General features: G+C 35.9%; 1 protein-coding gene across 1 annotated transcript in view; it reads right to left on the reverse strand.

Moving 5' to 3' along the window:
• UBR3 (ubiquitin protein ligase E3 component n-recognin 3) overlaps window positions 1-26,676 on the reverse strand; it is a 196,147-nt gene that overhangs the window by 108,654 nt on the left and 60,817 nt on the right. Inside the window, exons 7-17 of the mRNA XM_068967177.1 lie at window positions 24,314-24,444; window positions 22,898-23,126; window positions 15,268-15,447; window positions 14,551-14,684; window positions 8,368-8,454; window positions 3,815-3,880; window positions 3,633-3,722; window positions 3,153-3,281; window positions 2,117-2,169; window positions 1,882-2,015; window positions 1,462-1,546 (exon numbers count right to left, since the gene is read on the reverse strand). Of these exons, the coding sequence (XP_068823278.1) occupies window positions 1,462-1,546; window positions 1,882-2,015; window positions 2,117-2,169; window positions 3,153-3,281; window positions 3,633-3,722; window positions 3,815-3,880; window positions 8,368-8,454; window positions 14,551-14,684; window positions 15,268-15,447; window positions 22,898-23,126; window positions 24,314-24,444 (1,318 nt within the window). The remainder of the gene's footprint in view (window positions 1-1,461; window positions 1,547-1,881; window positions 2,016-2,116; window positions 2,170-3,152; window positions 3,282-3,632; window positions 3,723-3,814; window positions 3,881-8,367; window positions 8,455-14,550; window positions 14,685-15,267; window positions 15,448-22,897; window positions 23,127-24,313; window positions 24,445-26,676) is intronic.

Here is a 26,676-nt window from a genome sequence, read left to right on the forward strand (position 1 = left end):
AGAGGATGAGATGGTCGGATGGCATCACTGACTCAACTGACATGAGTTTGAGCAAGCTCAGTAAGTGGGTGATGGACAGGGAAGCCTGGTGTGCTGCAGTCAATGGGGTCGCAAAGAGTCTCACATGACTAAGACTGAACTCAACTGAACTGAATTGGCTGTAATATATAAAGCTGGCCACAAGAGGGCTACATAATACAACAGTTCAATAATAACTTTATTAACTGTGATTTTTTTAAATAGCTTAATGCAGCTTAATTTTTAAAATAGCTTATTTTTAAGATAGCTTAATTAATAGCTTACTAATAAATTATATGCTGAAGTAGTTCTGATGTATATTTCCCCAAAAACAAAAGAATACAGTTTTAGGAAATGAAAAAAAAAACCTTTTAAAATTAATCTCCATTTTCAACAATTTGTAAATAATGTTATATACTTTGTCTTTGAAAATCAAAGACAGTATACTAAATATCAGCCCAGATTTTTATGAGCAAAGATTATTTCATAAAAGACACAAAATATCCTCCTCAAAATAAGAATGAAAAAATACTAAGCAAATTTTTCAAAAAGAAGAAAACCAGAAAACCCTAGATCCTTTCCTATTGGTTTCACATTAAAGCTATATAATTTTTTCTAAATTCAAAGTTATGGAGAATTCTTTTGCTCTTTTACAGCACTGATACACAGTGATACACATAAAGGCTGAATGAAATCATCAAACAGTATCAAGCTGTTGTTTGCTTAAGAAAATCTTCAAGGTTATCAAATAGACTTTCTAATAGGAGCCAGTTCATAAAATTTTAGTCAATTATTTCAAACAAAATCATAATGTACAAAGTAAATTCAAAAACTCACAAAGCAAATTTTACCACTAAATAACATGATAACCTTTGTCTAAAACTTTATGAAGAATACCTTAAAAAAACAATAAAGTGTCCACTGAATCCTCAGTCCTATAGAGAACCTTAAGGTTTTAAAGTTTGTAGACAATAGCCTTTGCCCTTCAAAGCCTCTTGGTTTAAAACTGAATTCTCAGGAAAAAAATACTCAGAATGTTTAAAACTCTGATTATAAGATATAACTATAATTATAAGATATAACTCTAAATTTTAATGATGAATTCCATCCTGGTTATACAAATATAGCAGACCTAGCTGCCTTTTACCCCAGCTCCCTTTTACTACTGCTATCCTAGAAGGTCAGGTTTTGGGGTGCCCAGAGCAGAGTCCTGATGCTTAAACAAAGTCTAACAAGAGCACCCTGAGAGATGATGATTAGAAGCAAATCTGCCACTGGTCTTGAACACAGAATTGAACAAAAAAATTGGGAGTTTTTTTCCATATTATTTTCCAACCTCAAAAAAAAAAGTTTTAATCAGAAAGTGATATATTTTAATCCATAAATATTACTTGTAATTTAGATCCTACAACTAAAAGAAAATTAAACTCTTAAAAGGATATGAGGTCCAGCAATGAACTGTGTGTTCTGTCATTCATACACAGCTGGGCTACCATCTCTGCTCTGAGAATCTCATCATCAGACATTCCTAAAATTAAAAATAGAATTAATATATCTGAATATTTATATATTATAAAGAAACAACTTACCACACAATTAAGTTATTTTACCAAAAATGAGATGCTTCAAAAATCATAGGGCAAAGAAAACAATGCCCCAATATAACTGCAGTTTAACTGCCCTGCTATTTGCAGTTCCCTTAAGTAAGCATTCAAAGAATATTCTAAAAGGAGTATTAACGGTAAAACATATTGTGTCAAGAGTATGAAATGCATCCTTTCCTTTTTTTCCATAAACCAGTTACTACCACAGGGTAAGGGGAGGAAAGGGAGGTACCCAAGTATTTGTATTAGTGCTTTTTACCTAAATGTAAACGAAGACTCAAAAGAATCACAAGAAATGTAAGAGCGCCTTCTAACATGGATCTCTCATGCTCTGCATCAAGTACTGTGTTTTGATGTTGTGAAGCCATTGTCAACAAATCCACTACCTTAAATCTATTAAAAAAATATTTGAGACAGATTTTTTTAAAGTTAAGACAAAATTAACTTAAATTCCAAATACTTCCTAATACCTGTATTAATAAAACTATGCTTACCTTTCAAAGACAGATGAAATAAAATAATCTGGATCAAGTCTAGATGCACAAACCTTTAAAAGATCAATAAATAAAAATAAAACCCACAAAGTTTATTTCTCAGTAGTCAGTATTTATTTATTCAGTATTCTTCTTTTTTTTAATTTAAATTTATTTAATTGGAGGCTACTTTACAATATTGTATTGGTTTTGCCATACATCAACATGAATCCACCACGGGTGTACATGTGTTCCCCATCCTGAACCCCCCTCCCACCTCCCTCCCCATACCATCCCTCTGGGTCATCCCAGGGCACCAGCCCCGAGCATCCTGTATCCTGTATCGAACCTAGACTGGTGATTCGTTTCTTATATGATATTAGACATGGTTCAATGCCTCTTTTTCTTTTTTTCTTCCTCTTTACCACCTCTGGGTATGCACATGGCTTGCAGGATCTTAGTTCCCCAACTAGGGATTGAACCTGGGCCCTTGACAGTGAAAGCACCAAGTCCTAAGCACTGGACCATGAGGAAATTCCCCAGTTTTATTTCTTGTGTTTATCATTCCTCTTATTTTCTGTATCGTATTTGTTCCAACAGCTTACCTGGAAGCAAGTCTTTCATATGCAAGTCACTCTTGCCCTTTATTTAACTCACAGACCAAGCCAATATATCTGCAGGCCCCTTGGCCAGGTCAGGTACCAGAGAGCTGGGGATGGCCTTTATGCCCCAAAGCCCACCAAGATGATTCAAACCAGCCAATGCTAAACTACTTCCCTAGCCCTGCCTTGCCTTTCCTATGGAAACCTCAATAAAGCTTCTGATCTAGGATTTCCCCTCATTCCTTCTGTCTCCTGACAAAAATCTAATGCTTCCCCTTTGGTCCTGTGTGGCATGGCATGCCCCTCTCCCTTTGGAAAATGTAAGTAATAAAATTCTTCTTTCAATAGCACTGACCTCTCTGTGTCCTCATTTAGTCACCTCTACAAATTAAAATCCCACAGGTACAAATGAGATACTTCTGAAGTTCAACATCTCCATCACTAGACTGGCTTACCTGTAACAGGTAAATGTCAGGATCAATCATGGAATTACAGAAATGAGACTGGACATAGGTCATGGCTTGTCCTTTGATCTGCAGACCATTTCTCACCCACATATTGCTATGGATTTCAGCAAGACTTGCCTAGTAAAACAAAAATTAATTGAACAAACAAGTCATCTATAGTCAACCTTTATAAAATCATGTTACGATAAACAATCATTTCAAAATATTTTACAGCTTAATCATAGCATAAGCCTGATATTCTGTCTAGTATTTAGGATATTCAGTTCAAATATATAATTTTAAAATAAACACTATATTTTATATACTCCTTCTTTTGGAGCTTATATATGAGTTAAGTTTCCATGATGACTCCTGGGTACATTTATAATATTCACTGAAACCTTAAATGAGGTCTCCTGCATTGCAGACAGGTTCTTTACCGTCTGAGCCACTAGGGACTCCAGCCAGCCCAAAAGCCTAAATACATACCTGAATTTGTAGTGGGTGAATCATTAGTTTCATTAACATTTCCTGATCTGGCAAAACAGAATCCAAATCTAGTTCTTGACATTTCACAGCCTAAAAATTGTTATTAAAAAAGTTAGTAATTTAATACATATTTCCCAGTGTTCATAAAACAGATGAACAGAGTATTTAATGAAAACTTTTACCTTACTCAAAAACATAGCGTAATAACGATGTAGTGGCAGATGAAAAGTAACTTGGTTAGGTGCTGGCTGGAAAGAAAGAAAATCCAGAAGTCAAATAATACTTTACCAAATTCAAAGAAGGTTTTAAAATGCTAAAACAACACTTCCACCTTGATTTATTGGCCTACACTTTTTTTTTATCAAAAAGTAAGATTTTAGACGTTATAGTTTAAAAACCCCACTGTAGAAAAAAGTATTACAATTTAAAGACCCAAATGCAAGTTCCTTAAAGGCAGAAACTATATACTCAAACTATATACTCAATCCTCTGATGCATCTCGTACAGAACAAGGGATGGAAGACGTTTCACTTTACAGTCAGCCATTTCAGAATCTTCAAATGCATGCACAACAAATGTGATGATAATAACAAAAACAATAATCACAACTAACATTCACTGAGTGTGCCGGTCACTGTGCTGACAAGCACTTTATTCATATTTAATTTAATCCTAGGAGACCCCTATGGGGTAGAAATTGAATATTCCAATTTTATGAATAGGGAAATTCAATTTTAAAAAACTTAAGTACCTTCCTAAAGCTAACAGGTAGTGAACTGAGAAGCTAGTCTGCTATATTCAGAATAATCTGAAGGTCTGACTACAGCCCTATCCTGAAGTGCAGTTAAAGGGCTTACCTAGCTGGATGAGATGCTCCCTGTATCAGTGGTGAACACAGACTCTATAGGAAAGCTTAGTACAGTACACGTCAAAGATCTTTGATATCCTTGTGGATATTATAAAAAGTGTATTTTAAATCTGTGACTCCCATGGGTCACACTATTGCTAAAGGGCAAACACAAATTGTTGTCTTTCTTAAACAAGAAAAATGAAACATTAAAAGATATCATTTGTTTTTAATGCTTCTATAAATTTTTAGTAGTTTTCTCCTGTTAAAAAAATCTAGCCAAAACATTCTCATAATTATGCTAATATAGTATCATATTGAGTCATAAAGATTTGAAATGTCACCATCCCTGAAAGAGTTTTTTCCAAAACCAGTATGAGAAAAAAATCCTCTTTAACATGTGAATAACCATCTATAGAAAGTTGTTCTAATAAATGTTTGACACATGCTGCAATTTGGATGAACCTTCGAGACATTATGCTAAGTGAAATAAACCAGTCACAAAAATACATATACTGTATGATTCCACTGAGGTATGCCAAGCAGTCAATATCATAGAGACACAAAGTATAATGATGGCTGCCAGAGGCTGGGGGTAAGGGAAAATGAGATTATTGAGTTTGCTGGGGACAGAGTTTCAGTTTTACTAAACAAAGTTCTGGAGGTTGGTTGCACAAGAATGTGAATAACTGTATACTTTAAAAAAGGTTTAAAAGGTGGTAAATTTTATGTGCATTTCACCATAATCAAAAATAAAAATCAAGCAAGTTTGCCCTATACTACTATCATCATTTGATTAACATAACATATACTAACTAGCTAAATCAGAATCTCCTTCAATTTCCTTTGAAGGCATCAAGAACAGTGGTGAAGAGCAGGCTCTTAAAAGCTGGGTTTGCATGCATTCAAATCCAGACTCTGCCACCTATAGCTATAAAACTGAGAGCAAGTTACTTCTCTGTGCCTAAGCTGCCCCATCCATAAAGTGAAGATAATAAGCAGATGGACAACTGTGAGGATCAAGTAAAAGAACACAGAACTCAACACACATTTCTATTAATTGCTAAGCCATAGGCTCTATCTTGTCTTTTAAGGCTTGAGCATATGTTAAACACACATTCTTCTGCAGTTTTACATTCCATAATCTCCCTTTGTCCAATGTCACAAATAAGCTACTTGAAAAACTCTTTTAACACTCCTTCCAAATATACCGAGGTGTTTCTTAGATTCCATTCTCAGCTTTCCACTGTTCCCATTTGAGACACTTCGTTCAGTTTATAGCTTCAACTGCCAACACAAGATGACTACTAAATCTCAGCACTCCTGAACTCCTGAACTCCAAACCCTACATTCAAGTATCTACCGAACATCAACATTTATTTAACATCCCATGGGGACCACAAATACACTGTGTGCAGATCAAACTCAGCATCTTTGCCCTAAAACTCAATCTTTCTCAATGTTTCTTCTGCAAATTGCCAGTAATAGAAATCTGAAATGTAAACTCTTTCCTTTTCTCAAATCTCCTCCACTTGATAAGGCGTCAAAGTGTGTTTGATTTTCTAAGTACCTCTTAATTCTACTTTTTCCTCTTTCCACATTGCCTCTAACCAACCTTAGCTCAGGCTCTCAACATTTAGTGCCCAGATTTCAGTGCTAACCTTTGCTTCTATTCTTACCCTCTATAAGAAGCTTTTTGTGGTATCTGTCTAGCTCACAAACCTCCCTCTTCTCAGAATGTCCCTTCCTTCCCCCTTTCCAAATACATACACACAGGAATTGGAGCCTGCCAGTCAAGTTTAGAGTAGTCACATCTGATTAGATCAGGGCAGGGGATCCCTATCCCATCATAGGCAATGAGGTTCTCTCTCACTTGAAAACTGAACTGGGATTTAAAGACATCTGTGGAGATTCTTGGAGTATGGCTGAAACTGCAATATAAGGCAATTATAGGAAGATAATGTTTAACAAAGGCAAAAAAAAAGCACAAAAAACCAATCTACAGAAAGAGAAGAAAAGAATGAGGCAGAAAGAGCAAGGAAAAGCAAGAGACAAGAGCTCCTGTTCAGCATTCCACTCAGTTCCTGAAGTCCAGAATGCCATAAGATCCCTGAACGATCTCTGTACTCATAATAAAGTATCGCTCCTTTAAATCAGGCTGCCTTAAAAGTGTTTTAAAAAGAAGCTTAATTAATACATCTACTTAAATCTGTTTTTAAATGCATATTAAATTTTCATACTGCCAGGAGATAGTCTTACTGAACATTACTTTAACCCTGTACTTCTCCATTTATCATCTTTTAATGGCTCCCAATAGTTTTAACCTCCTTTAACTGTCCAACTCTTGAGAGACAGGACTCTCTGGCCTTATCTATTGTCATATAAACTCATACTCTGTAAGTACAGCCTTTGTATATGCTCTTCCCTTGGCCTCAAATGCTATATATACTTGCTCCTGCTGGATTAACGTACCGTAAGACTTTGCTGAAATGACATTTCTACTAGGAAGTTTTTCCTGAGTCCCTCAGGGTAAATCAGATGCTCCACTCTATTCTCCGCTATAGCACCCTCGTCAGAACTTTATACAGAAGCATTCTGATCAAATTAGCCATTTACTTGTCTTCCATTTCCTCAAATTAGGAACCCTTTCATCACTGTAACCCCAGTGTTTAGAACATAGTAAACATTCAATAAATATTTGCTGGGTGAACACATGTTCTGCTTTCCTCTCATGAGAGAAGACTCTAACTACTCTGCTATATACTCATAAATGTTGCTCTGCTATACACTCATAAATGATATTTAGAATTTCAGGATTCTTAAGTGGTCTACACTTTGGGAAAAATTTATTCCATCCTGTGTTCTAAGTGATTGTTTGATATGTCTTAATTCAATTCAAAATTATTCTTTACTTCATCTGTGCTGGATTACTGCAATAACTTCTGACCTCCATACTCAGTCTGACAGAACCAATATTTATCACATACGAAATACATGCCTCTTGGTCAATCCTCACTGGCTAATAGTATTATCTTAAAGAAATGAGTAGAGAGACTCGGTAATGCTTTAAAACAAACAAAAACACTGTCAAGAAGACACAGCTATTTGATTTGTGGCAGAGCAACAGATTTTACTCAGGTATGCCTAATTCTAAAGCTCTTTCCATTGCCAACAGCTAGTACAGCTGAAATACTACCAGACAAGCAGTTGAGAGATGTAGGCTCTAGACCCAGAATTATTAGTAGTTTGCCATAAAACTACAGGCAAGTCACTTAATATCTCTATGTCCATTTTACATCTATGAAAAAGGAAAGGATAACAATATCTTCCCTACTTAACCAGGGTTGTTTTCAGAAACAAATATGTCAAAGCACTTTAAGAAACAAGAAACTTTTAAACATCGTAAAAGACATATTGTTTGATTCCCAAATGCTACTTAAACTTTCATTCTTTTTTCTTTAATTCTTTATTTAATTCTTCTCAGTTCATTATCAATGACAATTACTTCTGCTCATACCCACAGAGCACTGACCAATTGATAAAGCTGTGGTGCCTTTTCCATCAATCTCCTCTATTCTATTCACATTTGCACTGCCACTTTTTCCTCCCTGAAAGAAACTGATATTCACTCCTGAGAAATACACATTTAATAACATTAAAAAATATATCCTTCTCTAGGAAATAAGCAAATACAGTTAACGTACTGTAGAATCCCCTAAATAACAAATGATTGGTCTCTTACTTCCTCCTTTTATAAAGCCTAGTGATTTCATGCTTATTCTGACATCTTTCCCTTATCCCATGAAAATACATTCATTATTTTCAAGGTTAAATGAGATCTAACACTTCTTTTCTTAAATGCTTTTACATAATCAAAAATATACATACCTCATCTACGAAGTTAATAGCATCAAACCAGTCTTGAAGAGCTTCAAGGCAATATCTAACAACATTTCGGGTATATTCTTGAGTTTCCTAAAATAATAAGCCTTATAAATTTACAGTATATAAATATATATATGCTCAACTTCAAAGTATATGCAATGTATAAAAATAGTTATGGGTATTATATATATGTAAAATAATAAAATATACATATGTTCAAAATAACCACATTTGCCATTTCAAGAAATCATTTCACAAACTAATAGCAACAATTAGTGATAGTCATAAAAATTAAAGAACACAATATATCACCCTCTATATAATATATTCCTGAAAATGAATCAAAGCTGAAATAAATTTATGTGATGTAAACTGGATTCCATTTCAAGAGATCCTAAAAATGTAAGTTCCCTACTGTTATTATTGGATGGAGTTTCTTTTAGAATGATAAAAATAAAAGTTTCAGAAATGGATGGTTGCACAACATTGAGAATGTATGTATTTAATGTCACTGAATTATATACCTAAAAATGGGTTAAAGCAGTAAAAAAGAAAAATTACGTTATGCATATTTTGCCACAATAAAAAAAAAGAGGGCAGAACATAGGAGTACTATAAACAGCCTGTGAATATCTTAGCTTGCAAATGACTATGTTCCCCTTAAAATAAGGGTACTGTGGAAGAATACTGTGAGCTTCCTGGATGGCGCTAGTGGTAAAGAACCTGTCTCCCAGTGCAGGAAATGTAAAGAGACCCAAGTTTGACCCTGGGTTGGGAAAATCCCTTGGGGGAGGGCATGGCAACCCACTCCAGTATTCTTCCCTAAAGAATCCCTTGGACAAAGGAGCCTGGCGGGCTACAGTTCATAGGGTCGCAAAGAGTAGGACATGAGTGAAGTGACTTAGCACACACACACGAAAGAATATTGTAATGTTTTATGGAGAAATTGAGTCAGTGAAATGGGAAAGTATTAAGTTAAACATGGACAAATAAATCATGATACCCTCTCTTTAAAAAATTAGGCAAAGGATTTGAATAGACATTTCTCCAAAGAGGATCTACAAATGACAAATAAGCACAAGAAAAGATGCCAATACTATCAGTCATTAGGAAAATGCAAATCAAAGTCACAATGAGATACCACTTTATACCTATTTGGATGGTTATAATTTTTGAAATGTAAAATAAGTGTTGGCAAGAATACAGAGCAACAAACTCTCATACATAGCTGGTAGAAATATAAAACGGTGCAGCCGTTTTTAAGTTAAACAGAGTTACCATGAAAGTGAAAATGAAGAGTGCTCAGTCGTGTCTGACTCTTTGCGACCCCATGGACTATATGGTCCATGGCATTCTCCAGGCCAGAATACTGGAGTGGGGAGCCGTTCCCTTCTCCAGCACATCTTCCCAACCCAGGGACAGAACCCAGGTCTCTCGCACTGCAGGTGGATTCTTTACCAGCTGAGCCACCAGGGAAGCCCACAGAGATACCACATGACCAAGCAATTCTACTCTCATATACCCAAGAGAGCTGAAAACATACATTCACACAAAAACCTATACAAATGTTCACAGCAACATTACCCACAGAGCCAAAAACCGAAATCAACCCATGAATGGACAAATAAGTGTGATACCCCTGTGCTATGGAATACTATTTAGGAGATTAGCGGCTTCCAGGAAACAAGACGAGGTTGGAACGGAGAGGCTGCGTTTTCTTTTTTGGCAGGGGGTAGGGGCACAGTGTTAAAAACGTTCTGGAACTAGTGGTGACTGCAGCACAACTTTGTGAATACACTGTAAACTACTTAATTGTATAGTTTAAGCAGATTAAAATGGCTCTCAATAAAAAGGTTTTAGAAAAACATTTTGGGGCATCAATGTCAACAAAAGGTACCATCACTGTCAAACAGGTTCCTGTTATGAAGAAGCAAATGGAAACAAGGTGCATACAACGCTCTATGTCATACTCTAGCACTACATCTGACAAGTGCTGGTTAAGTGCTCCAAAGAGTCACCGCCAGACTCAACTTGTGTCTAGCTTGCAGTAATCTAAAGCTTGCCACTAGATGGAAATTTCACAGCTTATTTGTTCCCGTTTAGAAAGCAAAAATTAGTGACATTCTAGAAATGTGCCATCCCTTTATCCAAGCTATCTATTATTAATTTAGTATAACTTGTTCAATGATCCCTTAGCACTTTTAAGAACCAAATAGCATACAAGGCAATCATACAAAGAAAGTAAGCTATCAGGTGAAGTTTCCTTTTTTATTGCTAATCCTCTAGTTTTACATTTTATAATTAAAAAACATCAAGAAATAGCTTTTTAAATATTTTTTTTCTAGTTTACATTTCTAAAACCTCAACACTGCTGCTAAAAATCTCTAGACATTCCTCTTTAAGAGACAATTATAGCAAAGTGATAAAAAGCACTGGTTCTGAAATCAGATGGATTTGTTTTCAAACTCAAGCTTCTACTTGTAGTTGTGTAAATGTGGGCGAGTTGTTCAACCTCTGAAAAAAAAGGGATGATACTCTCTACTTTATAAGAGATGTTATGAAGATTAGATAAGAACATAACATGAGGAATATAGCATAAGAATAAAGTCTGGCATAGTATAGGTTCTCAACAAGAGAACATCTTATCTAGGAACCAGATGTCCCTTTAGCTGACAAACTCCTCTCTTATTACAAGATAACATGAGCTCATTTTTCTCTCTGTCATCGTCACTTCTTAGATTAAGGGACCCAAAATACAATGAAATCCTGGCCTTCAAAAGTGAAAAATAACTACTGCCTGAAAACAATGATTTCTCTTCATCACAGAGAGAAACATAGCTTCAGTCTTATAATCCAAATTCATTCTAAACAGTTGTCAGAATAATCTTCCTAAAATACTGATCTCATATCAACATCAGATCAATCCTCTCTCCAAAGGCAGCATCTTTTCTGTTGGCTTATATGATGCTGCATTCTTCTGTTTATTTTCTCCTTTCCCTTTCTGACATTTAAATGTTAACTTTTTCTTCAAAGTCCATTTCCCTTTTCTCCCAACTTGACTGCATTCCATCCCCTGGCAATAAATGCCATTTTTATTCTCAAGGGTCTAAAATTTATACCCTAGCCCAGACTTCTTTGAGTGCAAAACTCATATATCCAACTGCTTATTCACTATTTCCACTTGGATGTTTCAGAGGCATCTCAAACTTAACTTATCCAACTCTGAAAACTTTAAACCTGCTTTTCTATTATCTTTTTCACCTCTGTAAAATTATCTCCATATACAGCTACTCAAAAATTTATCTAACTCATCAATAACATACAATCCATCACCAACCCTTTAGATTCTACCTTCAAAATACATCTTTAACATTCAAAATGCACCTTTAATACATCTTGAATTTCAAACCTGAAATTTCTAGAATATCACCACAGCATCTTAACTGGTCTATTTGCTACTAGTCTTGATGCTCCCCATACTCTCCTCAATCCAGTCTTTCCAAACAAACAGAATGAACTTTTAAATGTAAGTCTGATCACATCAAACCCCTACTTTAAAATATTCACTGGCTTCTCCTTAAAATTAAATCCAAGGCTCATTAACATCATCTATAAGAACCTGCATTAATAATCTACTCTCTGCCTATCTCTCCAATTCCATCTTATTCTCTGGCTCCAGCCACAAACTCCTTAAAAAGACCAATCACCTTCTCATTGGGGTAGGTTATTCCATACCATCTCCCTTACTACCAGCCCTAATCCCACTTTTATTCTTCATAGAGCTGGCTTCTTCATATTCTTTCTTCAAAAAGGCCTTCCCTGATCCTCAAAACCATCAGTCTCCACACTCATCATTCTCACAGTAACCTGATATTTTCCTGTAGAATATTTACAAACGCTTACAAACAAGTCTACATGCCTACTTACTTAATGTCTATCTCTGCTATTAGACTGCTCCATAGAGCAAGAACATCTATTTGATTTGTCTGACACCCAAAACCCAAACATCTACATAGCATCTGGCATAGAACAGCATTCAATAGACTTTTTTTTTTTTAATAAATGAACAAACAAATCTCATATTAGATGACAGGGTTTTTTTTTTTTTAATAAATGCTACAATGGAAATTAAAAGAAGTACTATAAAAACAGAGACTAGAATCATAAATCTGAAAGAAGTTAAAATGAGCAGATTACATGTCAGCTGAGTCTTTGAATACAATCTTTGAAAAGCTAATACTAATGGCTTTTCATTCCAGTTAGAACTGCTGCCAAGATCCTACTGCACACCAAACAAGTCAAAATTTCTAGCAGTGACACTTAAGCATATATATTTTTTAAGCTTCCCAGATGATTCTCATATAAGAGAAGCACTGGACTAAGCAGAAAGAACGAGTGTGTATGTCAAAAAAAAAAAAAAGGACTAATTTGAACAAAAGCACTGAAATCAAGAAAGGAACTGCATGCTGAGGAATACTAATCAAGCCAATGAAAGCATGGAGGTAGATGGGGTATAGGAAGGCAAATAATTACAAATACGTTGAAGACAAATTGTGGAAGTTCTTAAATGCCTCTACAGGAAATAAGGACATTATCCTGTAGACAGAAAGGAATGTGAATGATTTTTAAGCAAAGGAGAAATAAGCACAGAGCTCAGAGGTAACTTAGATATTAGGAAAGACTAGAGTAGGAAGAATCTAGAGGCAGAAAAATCAGTTAAGAAGTTACCTTAACAACCAAGATTTTAAAAATACTGACATAAAGAAATAAAACAGAGGAAAGAAGTGGTAGAGAGACATTTCTGGACAAAAGAGAGAATTCACGGTATCTGATTATAGTCTGAACACAGCTGGGGAGGTTTCTATACTGGAAACCTGCATCATTTATAACAGCATACATAAAATGACATAAAGGACACAGTATAGACACAGGTTTTTAAAAAGTTAGTTAGGAACCTGAGAAAACTCATGTACCTATAAGGAGAATACCAGAATATTCTGACATTCTACGCTGAATAACCAAAGCTATTGGAAATTTGAACCTGGCTAGCCTGTAATAAAGTTGTGAGTCATCTGCATTAAGAGAAAGCTGGAGTCATGAGAGAAAATAGAAAGCCACTTAAAGAAACACATACATTTAAAGAATATATGTAGAAGAGTCTCATAATAACCCTGTGAGTAAGAGCAGGCTTTGCTGTCCCATTTGTGTTTTGCTCCCTTTAGGTTTTTAAAAGAAAAAGTCTGAGAAGTTCAAATGGTTTTAAATGAGTTGACCAAGTTACCTAAGCTGAAAGAGGCAGAACCAAAAGCACTATACAACCTTTCGCAGCATGCTTACTGGAACAGGCTAGCAGGTAGGACTTCATGGGATGCATACAGCAAAATCTTTAAGTCCTTAGTTTCATAGGGTCAGGAGATAACATTTTTCTCAACTATCCAAGGATTCTGGAGACCCATCAAACCAATACTTTAAAATGCAAAGGTAGATATATGTATTTTTATAGAAAGACAAAAACACATGCAATTATAAGTGAGCTGGGCTTCCCTGGTGGCTCAGACGGTAAAGCGTCTGCCGGCAGTGCGGGAGACCCGGGTTTGATCCCTGGGTTGAGAAGATCTCCTGGAGAAAGAAATGGCAACCCACTCCAGTACTCTTGCCTGGAAAATTCCATGGGCTGAGGAGCCTGGTAGGCTATAGTCCATGGGGTCGCAAAGAGTCGGACACAACTTCATGTTTCTTAACCAATTATAAGAATTTATGTTGTTGTTATATACTCTTAGGTTCTTTTCACAAACAAACAGGAATTGTATGAAATGTATATTGATTTTGTTCTTGGAATCTTAAAAGTGTAAACTTTAAGTTTATCCTCATCCCTTGAAAGATAAGAAACATTAGGTAACTAACTGATAATGGATAAAATGAAACAATAAAGATGAATGTGCAGCTACAAAGACTATTTATAGTAAGGGAAGGCTAGCAAGATCTGATAATTCATTTACATACATCAAGTCCAACCTACCTAAGAATAATCATTACTGTCTTAGGTCAATTTTCACAGAGCTGAATTCAAAATTAAACACTGCATACTATTACATACAAGTAAACAAGTCAATGTTTCCATAAATCTTCTTCTTAAAATTATTTTAAAGGTAAATACAGAAATTAACAAAAATATTTTCAACATACCCTAACTTTACAGTGTGATAGGAGTCCCCACATTGGCTGTGCACAGGCTTCAAGTTCAGCAGCAAAGGCAGCATAGTAGGTCTGAGATTCAAACTCCACATGCTCATTTAGTTCTCGCTTATTTAAGTTCATACCTTACAAAAATTAAAACAGATATAAACCATGCCAAATGGAAACAAACACCCATACTCAAAATCAAGTAAAATACTTCCTCATACCAAACAGATTTTAATGTTCACAGATGGCATAAATGACAAAATATGTACAGAAATTAATAAATTATTAAAAACAAAATAGTCTGGTCCTTTGGGAATTCTTCATAAACAAGACTTTCTAAAAACATTTTGTGAACTATCTCTTTCTTATATAACATAATTGAATATATTAAATAAACTCAAAACTATTTTAATCGGTACTGGTTGAACTTTTTATGGAAGTGTTAACAATCGTTCTTATAAGAAAATTTCGAGATTAATGCTTTAAAATGCTTTTAAAAATTACACTGCTATTTCCTATGTAATTGTTTGACTTTTTTTATAACTCTGATATGTTTCATGAGCACTTCATTAAATACTTACAAATATCAATTAAAATGAGACATTTCACATGTAACTGAATGATGTGCTATTTATTATCTTTCAATTAGGGTCTGACAGTTTACTAGTAGTAATTTTGCAAACTAAAATAAATAAATAAGAAAAAGACTGAAATTCATACCTTGAAAGAAAGATACAAAGTTCATCCATGTCACTAACAAGCCATGGTCCTCCAAAAATCTCTTAGCCACACTTTGATGAGAAAGGATATTAATAAAATCACTGACAAGAGGCCAATAAGTGTTATTCTTCAGCAATGCTTCTCCACAATTCACTACAACATGTAAACTATTTTCTTCATCTAAAACAGACACAAACACATACACCCAGAAAAAATTAGCTTAAAAAAGACAGCCTTACCAATGATAAAGATTATATATTTTAGAATCAGAGTCACCTAAATTCAAACCCCAACCTGACATTTAATACCTATATGGCTTCAGGTATATTACATAACTCTGAATCAATTTCCTCACCTATAAAAATGGGAAAAAAACACATATATTAAGGGAATTAAATGAAATGTTAATATAACACTTAGCACATCATTATAATTATTATTACTACCTGTCAAACATATTACACGATATTGAGTTATGAAACTATAAAAAACATAAAGCCTTAAAAAAAAAAGCCTCAAAGTTTAAACACATCATTGGAAGGAAGCGATAGGGAGGATTAGGCTTGTATAAAATCTTTAGTATTAGAAGTTATAGCATGTATGTATTAGCTCTCTTCACCTATTTCCCTATTCCAGCTTAACTGATTCACGGGACAAACAAGTCCCCTATTCCCCCTGTAAAACAAATTAATACCCATAATACACAGCATGCTCAAAGTTGAGCCTATTTCAGACTACACAAGACCCAAGGTATATGCTTATCCAGACTCTGTTTTTGTTTCTGTTCATACTAATTGTTCTGTGTATTATAAAATTTAAATCACAAGTATATAATCTGATAAAACACAAATGCATAAATAGAGCTATTATAAAAACTGGATCGTAAGCTTTTGAAAGACAATAAAAGTGCCTAAGAAAATCTTGGAGGAGAAAAATCGTAAGAGTACAAAAGATTTTCAAAACTCAGACTGTTTTATAAAAATTTTTATGTTCTTATTCTACTTTAAAGAAACTGAAAATAGAAATCACAAGTGCTGCTTTACAAACGTAGTATATACAAGAAGGATAAGAGAATTCCAGTAAAGAATACAATAACTTGCAAATGCTTTGCCCAAAATGAAAAGACTGGAGAACAAACAAGCACTCTTGTGATTTCAGTTAAAATCCTGTTTCAGATATCTATGTATCATTTTTTAACAATTCCTCACTCTATCAACTTTCTAACTAACCACTCTACTGTCAAACTCATCAGTGAAGAGGGCTTCTACTGTACTTCATATTTCCATAAATTAAATTTAGGTTTCAGTCCATGAAATTATTTTCCCAGCTCAAACTTAACAACATATGAAACAGGACCCACAACAGAATGAGAGAGGGTATAGCTGAATGAGGAAATGGAGATAAGGGAGGGTTTACAGATTACCCACACCTAAGATTTGGAAACAGTGACAGCCTTTATTTTTTGGGCTCCAAAATCACTGCAGATGGTGACTGCAGCCACGAAATTGAAAGATGCTTACTCCTTGGAAGGAAAGTTATGACCAACATAGATAGCATATTGAAAAGCAGAGACAATACTTCGCCAAGAAAGGTCCATCTAGTCAAGGCTATGGTTTTTCCAGTAGTCATGTATGGATGTGAGAGTTGGACTATAAAGAAAGCTGAGTGCTAAAGAACTGACGCTTTTGAACTGTCGTGCTGGAGTAGACTCTTGAGAGTCCCCTGGACTGCAAGGAGATCCAACTCGTCCATCCTAAAGGAGATCAGTCCTGGGTGTTCATTGGAAGGACTGATGTTGAAGCTGAAACTGCAATCCTTTGGCCACCTCATGCGAAGAGCTGACTCATTAAAAAGACCCTGATGCTGGAAAAGATTGAGGGCCTGAAGGAGAGGGGGACGACAGAGGATGAGACGGCTGGATGGCAGCACCGACTCAATGGACATGAGTTTGGGTAAACTCCGGGAGTTGGTGATGGACAAGGAGGCCTGGCGTGCTGCAGTTCATGGGGTCGCAAAGAGTCGGACACGACTGAGCAACTGAACTGAACTGAAGAACAGCCATTATGAGTGAGTGAGCAGTTGATTTTGATGGGACAGTGCTTAGGGATGCCGAGATTTTTTTACCTTTTATAAACATTGAGAATCACTGTTTAACTGAAATCAGAGGATGAATAAGCAAAATACAATTAATCAAAATCACTACTTTCCTGACACTGCTTTAAATACTACTGTCCTTGTGAAAAATACCTTGGAATCTACAATGAAACAAAATGACTAGAACTTCTATTTTTATCCAACTGATACTTTTCCAAATATAGATACAGAGAGAGCAGCGATTCAGTGTCAGATGATATTCAGTTCAGTTCAGTTCAGTCGCCCAGTCATGCCCGATTCTTTGCAACCCCATAAATTGCAGCACGCCAGGCCTCCCTATCCATCACCAACTCCTGGAGTTCACTCAGGCTCACATCCATAGAGTTAGTGATGCCATCCAGCCATCTCATCCTCTGTCGTCCCCTTCTCCTCCTGCCCCCAATCCCTCCCAGCATCAGAGTCTTTTCCAATGAGTCAACTCTTCACATGAGGTGGCCAAAGTACTGGAGTTTCAGCTTTAGCATCATTCCTTCCAAAGAGCACCCAGGACTGATCTCCTTTAGAACGGACTGGTTGGATCTCCTTGCAGTCACTCAGCAACAAATATTTACTGAGTTCCTACAGAGAGTCCAGCATTCTAGTAAGCTCTGAAAATAAAGTGGACAGTACATCAAGATTTTATACAGTCTCTTTCTCTGCTGAGATTAATATAAGAAGACACAGCATGGTAGTGCTGTAATAGAAAGAGTATAAGAAGTCCTAAGAACAAATAAAGCTGGTCTACAATTTAGGAAAAAAGAGTTTCCTGAGGAAGTGATGTTTATACTGAGATTTACAGAATGATGTAGAAATTGTGATTAGCCAAGCAAACTAGACACAAGGAGGAAAGGGTATTCTAGGTAGAGGAAACAGTATAAAAAAGATTGGAACTACTGGACAAAGAATGCAGAGGTTACGTGGCACCAGTGAGTCTAGACGGCTTTATAAATCAGCTTTAGGAGTCTGCAGTTCATGAGACGAGAATGGCAAGCCACAGAGGGGGTTTTAAGCAAGAGAGGACATGAACAGATGTTTAGTGTGGAGAGTGATTATAGAAGAGTGCTGATGACCAGTAACAGAAGGCCTAGAGATGGCAATGGCTTGAATGACGGTGCTGGCATAAAGAGCAGAGATGAAAAGAACTGGTTATTCTAATATATTTAGCAGGATTTAAATGACAGACCTGGTGATGGTCACTATATCTACAAAGAGTAAGAAGTTAAAACTGACTCCTAGGTTTTAGGTTGGGCAGCTCTGTAGATGGTTAGTGTGGTGCCAAAACACCAACTTGAGCACTAACACACACACAAACTTACTTGAGCACTTACACACACACACATGTAATAGGAAAAAAGCAGAACTTCATAGAGAGAGAATGAGTTTTTGGTGTTGACACTGTGTGTGTGAGGTGCTTGCAGATATCCAAAGAATATAGTTCAATAAATAATATGATATTCAGGACAGATGATCAATCTGGCATTATGAGCAACTACAGACATTCCTACAGTTACGCAACACATGGTTTAAAGTTCCATTCTACACAGACAATTTCACAGGACAAACTGTAACATTTCAGGGATATGGAAAAGTATAAGAAAGTAAAAGTATAAGGAAGGGGTCACGTACTACTAGAGGCTTTTTTCTTTCAATCTTCAGTTATTGCTGTGGCCATGTGAATACTCATTGTATCAGCTCCTACATTTACTAACAGTATAGACAAAATTTTCAAACACTGTCTAATGACAATGCATACAAAGGCTAGACGGAGGCTATTACAAACTAAAAAGGGTAGAGAACTTGGGTAATATCTGTGGCTAATTCAATATATTTAAAGCTCATTGCAATACTCTTCATGTAAAAACAAGGAAAACATATGGTGCTTTTAGAAAACCAGTAAATATGTGCCATGAAATGTTACATACTTTAGAAAGAGGAAACAAAACCAGCATTGGAGCTAAAGATAGTGTTAGACTTGGCTTAGAAATAATGTAATTTGTTGCTAGAAAAAAATACATTTATATTTAAAGATCTTAGCAATGGTACTTATAGCTATTTAGCTTTTGGAATATTCAATCTGTGTAAGAACTTCCAGGACAGACTAACTGCAGTAGAAGAAAGCATACATAGAAAGCAATGAAGACTATGTAATACAATTTCAGAAAATACGGGAAAAGTAAGAAACACAGGGATAGCAAGACCAAGTGCCAAGAAACAACAACACTGACAGAATAAGCAGAAAATCATTCCACACCACACAAACAACGGAGAATCAACAGTGTGAAATGCTAATGAAAATCAAGCAAGATGAGGTCCAGTGTTTTATCACCAGCTGCCTTATCATGTAGTCATAGAAAGGGTGACCATATAATTAATTATATAAACTGGAACACTTTTGAGAGTAAAAAAGACTGTATTAAAATTGATGTCAAAATAACAGGCATAACCTGGACCAGTTCTAGGAAAAGTAGGACACGTGGCTAACGGAGTCCTGGACAATTCTGGAGAAGCAACAGAACGATGGGAACAAACACTAGATGGAGGTGGGTTAATGAGAGACTGGAAGTTAAGGATACAAACACAAAAACTCTCTCAGGAAAGCAGGCTAGAAAAAAAGAATGGGAGGCAGACTCATATACATCATCTTCCCAAACAGTCTTCTCTAAAACGCAAGCCATACATAATAAGCATAGCTAAACCACCTAGTCAAGAAAAAAGATTCAATTCTTTTGAAAAGAGTAGATACTTTTCATTTTTTCAAGTTTGTCAGTTTATAAATTAAAAATGCTATATTTGTGAAAAGTCCTTTTCTAATTATATAATTCTATATATATCAAAGAATATCATTGATACAGTTCAACGATGACAGATACTATTTCAAAAAAGAAAGAGAGTAATATACACAGTTGATGGTCAGGGAGCTGGCGTGCTGCAGTCCATGGGGTTGCAAAGAGTTGGACACGACTGAGCGACTGAACTGAACTGAATATACACAGCTAAGTGTCTAATAAAGAAAAGGGCATCCTACACAAAGATAGAAAAATAATGCAAATCAGTTTTTAATATTTCCATCAAAAAGGTAAAGACGTATACTGCTTTATGTAAATAATATATTACTCTCCCATTATATTTACAATAGGAATCAGAGTTATTGTACATAGTGAGGCAGAGTATGACTTTTGAAGTCAGACACCTAGACTGACACTCACAGCTATAAAACCATAGATCACTGACTTCTCAACTCCCTAAGCCACAGTTGCCTCATCGTTGCCTCATCTCTAAAATGGAAAAAAACAGTATCTACTCCCCAGAATTACTGATGGTTAAATTAGATAAAGCATATTAAAGCACTGGGAAAGAAACCATGGTATACAGTGAGCACTCAAAAGATGGCAGCTATCATCATTATTAGTGAGTTATTACATAGAAGGCATCATGCCTGCACTGACCCCTATATAAATTTTCAGGCTATGGTACTGCACCTGAGAATAGGCAGACTATCAGTATAACGAGAAAACAGGAGCTGGTATGCAAAAGGAGACAACAGTAGAAGGCACGTTTCAAGCATAAGATCTCCCATTCACAGAGAATGGAAAGGTCCTAAGATTAAATTTGATGCAGTTTGTTATTATTTTTTAAATTTAGCTCCAAGTGTCAACAAGTGAAGACAAAGTCCTATTAAAATTGACCTGACTATACTGTGGCTAAGAACAAAGATTCTGACATCAGGAGATAGAAAGTCCTTCTTGGTTCTGTCATCTACTAACTATATATTCTACGACAAATGACTCAATTTCTCTAAGCCTCAATTTACTCATCTTTAAAGTGACTTGTTGGAAAAGACTTTGATGCTGGGAGGGATTGGGGGCAGGAGGAGAAGGGGACGACAGAGGATGAGATGGCTGGATGGCATCACGGACTCGATGGACGTGAATCTGAGTGAACTCCAGGAGTTGGTGATGGACAGGGAGGCCTAGCATGCTGCAATTCATGGGGTCGCAAAGAGTCAGACACGACTGAGTGACTGAACTGAACTGAACTGAAAGTGGAAATAATAACACCAATCTAGAGAGTTGTTCCTGGAATAGGAAATGGCAACCCACTCCAGTATGTTGCCTGGATAATCCCATGGACAGAAGAGCCTGGCAGAATGCAGTCCATGGGGTCACAGAGTCAAACAGGACTGAAAGACTGAGCATACACAGGGAGTTGCTCAGAAATTTAATTGAAACAATGTATAAATAATATTAACACAGTGCCTCAGTTCAGTTCAGTCACTCAGTCGTCACTCAGTCATGTCCGACTCTTTGCGACCCCATGAACTGCAGCACGCCAGGCCTCCCTGTCCATCACCAACTCCCGGAGTTCACTCAGATTCACGTCCATCGAGTCAGTGATGCCATCCAGCCATCTCATCCTCTGTCGTCCCCTTCTCCTCCTGCCCCCAATCCCTCCCAGCATCAGGGTCTTGTCCAATGAGTCAACTCTTCACATGAGGTGGCCAAAGTACTGGAGTTTCAGCTTTAGCATCATTCCTTCCAAAGAAATCCCAGGGTTAATCTCCTTCAGAATGGACCGGTTGGATCACCTTGCAGTCCAAGGGACTCTCAAGAGTCTTCTCCAACACCACAGTTCAAAAGCATCAATTCTTTGGCACTCAGCCTTCTTCACAGTCCAACTCTCACATCCATCATGATCAATGGAAAAACCATAGCGTTGACTAGATGGACCTTAGTCAGCAAAGTAATGTCTCTGCTTCTGAATATGCTGTCTAGGTTGGTCATAACTTTTCTTCCAAGGAGTGAGCATCTTTTAATTTCATGGCTGCAATCACCATCTGCAGCGATTTTGGAGGCCAAAAAAACACAGTGCCTAGTACATAGCAAATACTCAAATAATATAAATTATTATGAGGAGGTAAAGTCAAGACGAAAGACCACAAACAAGTAAGAATGGGAGGAATCCCTAAAAATGTTATGGCAATATGAAAAGGCATAAAGGAAGAAAATTAAAGATCACACTAAAGGAACATATAAAAGGCAAGATTTATTTCAACTTTTAAATTATAAAAGTACACACATGTAAAACGTCTAAAGCTGACAGTAACAAATTCATGACTGCAAAAAATAGAACTATATCTAATAAGAAAATGGTTAAATAAGTTATGGTAAAGTCATATGATAGTACTATCTGCAATCATTAAAAAACATGTTCTTAATGTGTACACTTGACAGAATATTTTACAGTACATATTCTTATCTATAAAAATACTCAGCTCACAAAAAGAAATGAAACATCCCAAGATGTTAACAAGTTATTTGTGAATAACAGAACCGTATTTAAAGTTTTTCTTTAAATTTTGCTAAAAATTTTTCAAGCTTTAACAAATATGTATTATTTTATAATATTTTTAAAAGCTACTTTTAAGCATAAAAAGAGTTTTTAAGGCTAGTTATGCAAAGTGTACTTATAAAACCAGTGAAAATAATTCTGAGTTTACCTTGTAGCTCACTTTTAATAAGGCAACTTTCCATCATGTATAACAGCACAGTGACCATAATATCCAGCAGCTGACATTCTTCTGTTACCTGTCTGGCTAGCTCTTCATTGCTGAACAACTGAACACTAATATGCACAATTCTGTTAGACATAGTGTCCGATTCATGACTTTTCTTCAGTGTCTTCATAATGAAAGCATAATGTTGAACAAAAGTTTTTGTAAAAGCAACCTGTAAAATGTTTTAAACAGGAAGAAAAAAACACAGTTTAAGTTTGCTAGCACATTTTCAACATATTATATTAGCATTTTAAAGTATAAAATGGTATAAAGTATAAAAAGCATAAAGTATAAATTACAAAGCACAAAATTTATAAAGCTAAGCTATGATTAGCTTATGACAATGTCTAAGACAACTGGAAAACTAATTTCAATGATGGTAGTCTTACATTTGTCCCTTTTTTGAAAATTTGCAAAATAGTTTGATAGTTAAAAAAATATTCAATATGCATTTTAAATTACTAAAGTTTTAAAGCAATTACAAAGATGGTTTAAAAACACAAATCTTCACTTTGCACAAAGGTATCAATTCACTAATGTCAAAGTATGTCTTTGTCCTGTGCTAACTACTTTAGCAATAAAATCTAAAGTCTCATTTGAAAATTGAGTTGTTTACACAACTAAACAATAAGTGAGTCAATGTGACTACTCCAAAAGAAATGATATTTTTTCCTATTTGATCTGAAAGCCAACCAATATTTAAGTTTTCTTTTTGGGGTACCATATACACTTCACCCATTGTTTTCTTAAGGAGACATAAACACACAAAACAGCATTATTAAAGTGTCACTCCTAAAGAGGCTTTACTTCTTAAACCATAAGAAGAGCTAAACCATGATTCACTGTCTTTTCAGACACAAGGCTGTATAACTTTGCCATAAACATAGAAGAGTAACTGGTGGGTCCACACCCTCTGAGACTAGAGACTTCACTCATCTACTTGTGTACATGAGTCAATACTATTGTGTCTTTAACAGTTATGGCCAGAAGCTACTAACTCTGTACTTTTCCCATGCTGAATCTCACAATCTAAATTCAGTTGTCCCCATTAAACATTTCCTCAAAGCATGTTGCATCTTTCTCCTTTAGAGAATTTACTACAATTTTTTACCACATATTTATTTGTGTAATTGTGCTTTTGTTTGTCCCCCAGCATTTTCTCTGGACCAAGTCTCATGCAGAAGGGTAACCCTAAGAATCCTGCTCTGTAAAAGTGCTTTGATTCAGATCTAAAATACTGTGCTTTTTGTGTAGCCCCTCTTTTGGCAACTGAGCTGAGAAATATATCAAAAAGATTTAATGTTGAAAAGGCAAAGAAAGGTGACCAAAGTTCAGAAAAGAAGGAAAAAATGTAGATACCTTATACTCTTGATCTGGAAGCATGTTGAGTAAGAAAGTCACCATCTTCTGGGGAAATTCATACTTTATTGTCCAAAACAATAGCTCTTCTAAGAAACTTTTATGTTTCAAAACATCCATTATGGATTGATCTACATAAGAAAAATAAAATTCACCCTAATGATTTAAGTTGCTCATCTCATTTAAACCTTACTATAACAACCCAGCAATCTCAAATATCTGAATATGCCTAAAAATCAAGGCTATCCTTTCAATAATTGAAATGATAATACTAACAATATCAAGTTGTTTCTATAACGTCCACAGTACAATAAAATATGTAGTCCTTATAATTCAACATAAAGTAGTTACTAGAAAAATAATTACTTGTCCTTAAACATAAGAACGAGACATGAAACAATGAACTGGTTTCAAACTGGGAAAAGAGTATGTCAAAGCAGTATATTGTCACCCTGCTATTTTAACTTATATGCAGAGTACATCATGCAAAATGCCAGGCTGGATGAAGCACAAGCTGGAATCAAAGACTGCTGGGAGAAATATCAATAACCTCAGATATGCAGATGACACCACCTTTATGGCAGAAAACGAACAGAAACAAAAGCCTCTTGATGAAAGTGAAAGAGGAGAGTGAAAAAGCTGGCTTAAAAATCAATATTCAAAAACTAAGATCATGGCATCCGGTCCCATCACTTCGTGACAAATAGATGGGCAAACAATGGAAAACAGTGTCAGACTTAATTTTCTTGGGCTCCAAAATCACTGCAGGTGGTGACTGCAGCCATGAAATTAAAGGAAGCTTACTCCTTAGAAGAAAAGCTATGACCAACCTAGACAGCATATTAAAAAGCAGAGACATTACTTTGCCAACAAAGGTCCATCTAGTCAAAGCTACGGTTTTTCCAGTAGTCATGTATGGATGTGAGAGTTGGACCATAAAGAAAGCTGAGAGCCGAACAATTGATACTTTTGACCTGTGGTGTTGGAGAAGACTCTTGAGAGTTCCTTGGACTGCAAGGAGATCAAACCAGTCCATCCTAAAGGAAATCAGTCCTTTAGAATATTCACTGGAAGAACTGATGCCGAAGCTGAAGCTCCAATACTTTGGCTACCTGATGCGAAGAGCTGACTCATTTGAAAAGACCCTGATGCTGGGAATGACTGAGGGCAGGAGGAGAAGGGGATGAAAGAAGATGAGAAAGTTGGATGGCATCACCGACTCGATGGACATGAGTTTGAGCAAGGTCCAGGAGTTGGTGATGGACAGGGACGCCTGGAGTGCTGTAGTTCATGGGGTCACAAATAGTCAGACACAACTGAGTGACTGAACTGAAGCATAAGCCCTTTATCTAAAACTTCTACTATCATTTAAAACAATTATCTTACAAGGACAATATTCATGGCACATAATTTAAATAGTAATAATTTTAAACTAAAAACATACTATTAAGGACAAACTCCAATTTTGTTTTAAAAAGTATTTATAGAATAATTTATCTATTTCTTTAAAATTATCCTTCATAAATGAAATGTTAACTTCACTAGAGAAAATATCATTAGTGCACAGCTTACTCTAATATACAAAAGCATTTACTCTCTTCTGGTAGGAACATACCAGGAAACACATAGAAAATCAGCTATGTTTACATGCACTGGACTCAGGATGTCCTCTTCAGACATAGAGGAGACAGGAAATGGATGTCCATTTTGAATTAAAAGGTATTCAAAGGGGGAATAAATTATCTCCTGGAAGCCTATTTCTAAAGCCAAGTGCCACTTCTTGAGGGTTAGGCTCTCTCCTGCCTATCTCTGCCTCCTTGCCTTGCTGAATCAACAGAAAGGTCTCAGCTGGTACGTGAGGAACTGAATTTTTTTAAATTTTACACTGGAGTATATTTGATTACCAATGCTGTGTTAGTTTCAAGGTGTACAGCAAAGTGTGAATTGAATGTTTTTCATACTTTAGTTCTCTTTTACCCCTCAAAATGAATTAGAAAATTCTATTAATCTTTACTAAAGCAAACTATCTTGGGATACTGCTCTGAATCATCAACTCTATATAAGGGCATTAAGTGTCAACTATGGACTGGTTCAGTGCTTAAGCAAGAACTAGAGTTAGAGGAGAGATCTGAAAAACCAGTATCCCATGAATCAAAATACTCAGGTACAGCCCTACCTAATTACATGTCAAGTAGTCTTCCAGGGTAATCTTGCAGAATTTTTAATTAACCCTATCCCAATCCTATCCCCATGCTACAGTTCTTCTATTACTGAGTAATGTGTTCATATCATAAGGTGGCTCAGTGGTAAAGAATCTGCCTGCCGATGTAGGAGACTCAACAAGAGAGGCAAGTTTGATCCCA

This window comes from Capricornis sumatraensis, chromosome 3 (genome assembly GCF_032405125.1).
Source record: "Capricornis sumatraensis isolate serow.1 chromosome 3, serow.2, whole genome shotgun sequence".
In the NCBI taxonomy this organism is placed as follows: Eukaryota; Metazoa; Chordata; class Mammalia; order Artiodactyla; family Bovidae; genus Capricornis; species Capricornis sumatraensis.